The following is a 6,021-nucleotide window of genomic DNA, read 5'->3' as shown; positions in this document are numbered from 1 at the left end:
TTAATACATTTATGCCTTTATAGACCATTGCTAAAAAATATATATATACTTTTTATTTATTTATATTTCTTGTTCTTAGTTCTTAAGTACTTTTATGTTCATACAACCAATTGCTGAAAAAAATCCAGTTGCTAAAATAAAAATAATAATTATAAAAACAGTTATATTCACATTGCCAATTTCTTAAAATGATTAAAGACATTATATTTATTGCAAAAGATGCTTTAATTAATACTTATGTATTTATGCATCACAGTTTATTTTAAGAAACTTGAATTAAGACAAGACAGTCTTGTTTGTTATTTTTTGTGTCCTCAAGATTAATGTGAGGTTGCTGGAAAGCCCCTTCTTTTTTGAATGGATGCAAAAAAAATGACCTACTGGAGGTGGGTGGCTGCTCGGTGACTAAGCCCTGGGGATCACATAAATACTGCCTTCAGGACACCAGAGAAGACAGACAGAGCAGGAGAAGAGGGAACAACAGCATCGCTTGTACTTCATCTCCTTCAAACACTGTTCTTAATCGTTTCATCGTGATCTGTGACTTGAAGTGCTAACCATGAGACTTAGAGTCTTGGCATTTCTGGTTCTGGGAACCTGTTCTTTAAGAGCCTGGTGTGTGCCGCTCAAATCTGTGTATGTGACGTTCCCTGGAGATGTGATCAAGAACATGACTGACACACAGCTGGCAGATGTGAGTATATCAAGTTTTAGTTCATGGGTTCTCTGGATATTCATTCATCTGCTTTTAAAATAGTACAATGCAATTGATTTGAACTATTCTAATGTATTCCTCTTCTATCTAAATATTTAACTCCAGGAGTACCTGGAGCGTTATGGCTACAAAGATGTTCTCAAGAAGAGCGGACTGCAGGCAGTCATGTCCACTTCTAAAGCACTGCAGAAGCTCCAGAACCAGCTCGGGCTGGAGGAGACGGGCTCTCTTGACCAGGCCACGATTGATGCCATGAAGCAGCCTCGCTGTGGGGTCCCAGACATCCGCAACTATCAGACTTTCAGAGGAGACCTGAAGTGGGATAACAAGGACGTTACATACAGGTGGAATATTATCTAAACCATCTGCACCTTGAATACAGCACATGTCATAGATTTGTAATGAACACACTGTAATCCATTGCATTGTTTTGATAAATAGGATTTTGAACTACTCACCTGACCTGGACGCCTCTTTGACTGATGATGCCTTTGCCAGAGCTTTCAAAGTCTGGAGTGACGTTACCCCTCTGACGTTCACGCGCCTCTATGACGGCACTGCTGACATCATGATCTCCTTTGGCAAAGCTGGTGCGCTTAGTTTTTGTAATATATTAAAGTATTACGATTTAACACTGTTTGAACGTGTTTGATTGAGCTGCTGTTTTTGTTTCAGATCATGGCGATCCTTATCCCTTTGATGGGAAAGATGGGCTGCTGGCTCATGCCTACCCTCCAGGTCAGGGAATGCAGGGAGATGCCCATTTCGATGATGATGAATACTGGACCCTTGGCTCTGGACCAGGTGAGAGTGATTCTTGATTAATATTCCAATACTCCCCATTTTCACTGCATGTATTTAATATATAAGTACTTTTAAACACCGTGTAGCATCATACTCTCTAAAAGCTGCACAGGATGCACAGTATAACAATAGCTCCCTCTGCAGTTTTGAGTGTGACAGTTGGAGTCTGTCCTAAAATAGGGTTTGTCAAACTGATAATATATTAATCTGGGGTAATATTTGAAATGTTAACTTTAAGTTCCATCCAATATCAATAAATAAGCCATTTCATTAATTTTGTATATTATTTTTTCTGTGTAGTATAAATGAGTACTTATACATTAAAATCTATAGCTCTGTTTTTAAACTGGGGTCCTGTGGTAATATTGTAAATGTTAGCTTTGGGTTCCATGCAACAGAAATTAAAAAAATCCAATTACTTATAATTATAATTATTTTATTTTTTGGAAACATACTGTCTTAATACTATCCCTCTCCTTAATCTCTCCTTAATTTCTTTCATATAATGTAAACAGTATTTTCTAATTTAGTAGCTCTGTTTTTAAACCAGGGTCTGGGAAATATTTTAAATGTTTGCTTTAGGTTTCATTCAATAAAAATAAAATTACCAATTAATTACATTTGGAAACACACTGTCTTTATAATATCACATTTAATCATTTTAATAAATAATGTAATGTGTCCTTACATACAGTATTAAAAATGTCACTCAGGTCAGGTCAGCATGTTTACTTGTGTATACCCTGTTGTCTTAAAATTTGTGGAGAAGACAATAACATTGTGGTTCTTTCAGCGATTCAAACCCACTATGGTAATGCAGAGGGTGCGATGTGTCACTTCCCCTTCCTGTTTGAGGGAACATCCTACTCCTCCTGCACCACGGAGGGGCGCACAGATGGTCTCCCCTGGTGCGCAACCACCGCAGACTACGACAAAGACCAGAAATATGGCTTCTGTCCCAGTGAGCGTAAGTGTTCCAGTCAAGATTTTATGAGGCTTTAATTCCAAAACAGACATTTAAACAGACTTCTTTGGCCTTAATATGTGTAATTAATGTCACAAGATTTCAAAAACCATGGCTAACATTCTTTTCTCCATTTTCCCACAGTTCTCTTTACGTTTGACGGGAACGGCAATGGAGCACCATGTGTTTTTCCCTTCGTGTTTGGTGGGAAAAAATATGACTCGTGTACCACAGATGGACGAGATGACGGGTATCGCTGGTGTGCCACTACAGCTAACTATGACAGTGATAAACAGTATGGATTCTGTCCTAACAGAGGTAAGCAGTACTTTCAGACTGAACCCTGAAACTTTAATGAAGTAAGATATTTCATAACACAATATTTCCCCTCACAGATACAGCTGTGATTGGTGGAAATTCAGAAGGGGAGCCATGCCAGTTTCCTTTCACCTTCCTTGGAGACATATACTCTTCTTGCACCAGTGAAGGCCGTAGCGATGGAAAACTCTGGTGTGCGACTACCAGCAACTATGACACAGATAAAAAATGGGGATTTTGCCCTGATAAGGGTTAGTGATAATCACCTCCTTCAGACACTATGACAAATATGAAAGTGACACATTGGCTAACATGTCTTTTCTCTCACAGGATACAGTCTGTTTCTGGTGGCTGCTCATGAGTTTGGACATGCGCTTGGTTTGGAGCACTCAAACGTCAAAGACGCACTGATGTATCCCATGTACAGATACGTAGAGGATTTCTCTCTGCATCATGATGATATTAAGGGCATTCAGTATCTCTATGGTATTTATCCAATTAAACAATCCATCACTTATTGATTTTTAGGATTACTGTAAATTTTCGTATTCAAAAACATTGAAACCCAATAGTCTTTTACTATTCTGGTCTTAATATCTATATTATTTGATTATTTCTTTTCAGGACCTAATCCTGGCCCTGATCCCACTCCTCCAGAACCAGAGTTCACCACTTACTCTCCGTTTCTGCCAACTAAATCCACCCCCAGTGAGAAAACAACCACCGTTTCTACCACAGTACACGTCGACCCTTCAAAGGATGCTTGCCTAATCAAGGAATTTGATTCCATCACTGAAATCCAGAAAGAGCTTCATTTCTTCAAGAATGGGTATGAGCTATAACTCTACATATATAGGGTTATGAACTTACAAAACCAACTTCATTATGCCTGATTTTCAATTACATGTTTCTAAATTCTCTCTCAAAGGCACTACTGGAAGGTCTCAAACAAAGGAGAACGCGAAGGTCCTTTCTTGATATCTGAGAAGTGGCCTGCCTTGCCAGCTGTTATTAACACAGCCTTTGAGGACCAGCTAACACAGAAGATCTACTTCTTTGCAGGTACTTATTAACCTGGTTGAGATGTTTTGCCAGTATTGTCAAACATGTTGAAGTTGATATATAATAGCGCTTTTTCAACTGTATCTCATGCACGCAGAAAAACAGTTCTGGGTTTATACTGGAAATGAGGTATTTGGACCACGTAAAATCGAGAAGCTTGGCCTGCCAAACAACTTGGACAGGGTAGATGGAGCTGTGCAGAGAAAAGAAGGCAAGGTGCTCCTGTTTAACAGGGAGAACTACTGGAGGTATGAGAACTATGCTTCAGGACCGTAATGTGCAATTGCTGATTGAGAGTGTAAAGCTCTTTCATTGTAGTTTTTCCTCAGTATTCTTATCTCTTATTTATTGTCACAGACTTGATGTGAAGGCTCAGCTGATAGACAGTGGATTCCCACGATTCACTGACTCATTCTTTACTGGAGTGCCCTTGGATTCACATGACGTATTCCTCTACAAGGGTAACTAAAAGTTAATAGTCTAAAAAAGTTAATAAAGTCTTATAAAGATTAAGTACTATGATTTATCTGATCAAGCAAATGACATTTGTTTCTGCTATTTGTCAATATTTTCCAGGATTCATTTACTTCTGCCGGGAGAATTTCTACTGGAGAAGGAATGCCAAGAGGCAGGTTGACCGAGTAGGTTATGTGAAGTACGACCTCCTAAAATGCTAAGATGTGCAGTCGCTGTGCATAGTGACAACATCCTAACCTGATGACAGAGCCCTTTTCAATAGAGAAACCATTTCTCTTCAGTGTAAAATGTAGTGAGGAAGACACAGACAGAATGTATTAAGTTTAAAGTCTCTGTTATGGGGACTTTGACTTTAACTGTTATAGGAAATGAACTGTTTTAACACTGAAATGATCTTAGGCACATGAAACGGGATGTTAGGCATATTTGTCTGTCAGCTTTAGCATGGTCTTATAATTTATTTCAGCTTACTATATAACTGCTTTGTCCACAATGAGTTTCTTAACAACACTTTAAGAGAAACTATAATCTTGTTCTATCAAACTACAATGAGGCGCTGCCAGACTAATTCTAGGAATTAACTTTGTTTGTAAATGTATGAGTGAAGTCACCTCAGGAACATTGTAGCCTTAATGCATTTGTTGTCAACAAAGCATCCATTCTCTGTGTACTGACCCCACTCACATGTTTTTCTAAGCAAAGGTTTATTTTTAGCCTTAGAGCTAATATTGAGATGTTATTTAGCCCAGATTTTGGCATATTGTGAAATCATTTGCCTGGTGTAAATGATATTAATATTATTAATTTAATTTTCCACATTCCACTTATTTATATTTGTATTTGTTTGTTGCATTGTTTACAATTACTCAATAAATTTTTAAACAAGACCATTCAGTCCTTGTGCAACTGCTCTATCATTATATCTAGACAAAGAATCGTTTTTTAATGCAGTTTAGAACGTTAAGTTTAGTTCTTTAATATTCAAAATATAATTACGTCAGAAAATTTTAAACTGTTGCCACACTTGTGTTTGACATTTAGCAGCTGATCAATATCGAAAGAAAGTGTCATATTTTTATGCAATAGAAATTAATGTAAACATTTACACAACCACACACCAACGCATGCCCATTTGATATAAAAGTTATCATTTTAAAGATAGTCACTTATAATACAAACAGAAGATATTATAATGATTTAAAATAAGAACTACTAAATATATTGTAGAAATTTTATTCCCCGTAAAGCTGCTTTGCAACGATTTGTATCGGTATAAGAATACACCTGAATTTAATATTTTAACGCTGCTCTAAATGTTTTACCGATTCGCCGTAAGAGAAAATGCTAAAACAAGTGAAAGCGCTGGACTAATTTTACAAATAAAACCTAAATTATAAGTAAAAATATGAATCGAAGTTGACGCGGAATGACTGAATGTGCAGAGGTGTACACGTCTCATCTATATCAACAGAACAGATTTAACAGACACGTTAACGGTTTTAACATGTAACCTGACTCGTGTATAACCCCTCACATTAAATATGTGAAATAAAAGATGTTTATTTTGGCGTGATCAAAAATTATAAACGCGGCTCTTAAGATAAACAACTTGTGTCATATTAATCCGCGAGACATTTGGCGGTTTCGTCCTCTGAGAGCAATTAGTCCTCCGTGTTCACGA

At 37.3% G+C, this 6,021-nt stretch overlaps 1 protein-coding gene across 1 annotated transcript; it reads left to right on the top strand.

Moving 5' to 3' along the window:
• Positions 1 to 432: 432 nt before the first annotated feature.
• mmp9 (matrix metallopeptidase 9) lies at positions 433 to 5,234 on the top strand. The gene is made up of 13 exons (XM_059503678.1): positions 433 to 694; positions 821 to 1,059; positions 1,157 to 1,305; positions 1,391 to 1,519; positions 2,313 to 2,486; positions 2,628 to 2,801; positions 2,879 to 3,052; positions 3,132 to 3,287; positions 3,426 to 3,630; positions 3,730 to 3,863; positions 3,961 to 4,111; positions 4,221 to 4,324; positions 4,440 to 5,234. The coding sequence occupies exons 1-13, from the start codon at positions 560 to 562 to the stop codon at positions 4,538 to 4,540; spliced, it is 2,025 nt and encodes a 674-aa protein (XP_059359661.1). The 5' UTR covers positions 433 to 559; the 3' UTR covers positions 4,541 to 5,234.
• The last annotated feature ends 787 nt before the right edge of the window (positions 5,235 to 6,021 follow it).

The sequence above is a fragment of the Carassius carassius genome, chromosome 21 (genome assembly GCF_963082965.1).
Source record: "Carassius carassius chromosome 21, fCarCar2.1, whole genome shotgun sequence".
In the NCBI taxonomy this organism is placed as follows: domain Eukaryota; kingdom Metazoa; phylum Chordata; class Actinopteri; order Cypriniformes; family Cyprinidae; genus Carassius; species Carassius carassius.
This window is presented reverse-complemented; position numbering and strand designations above follow the sequence as displayed.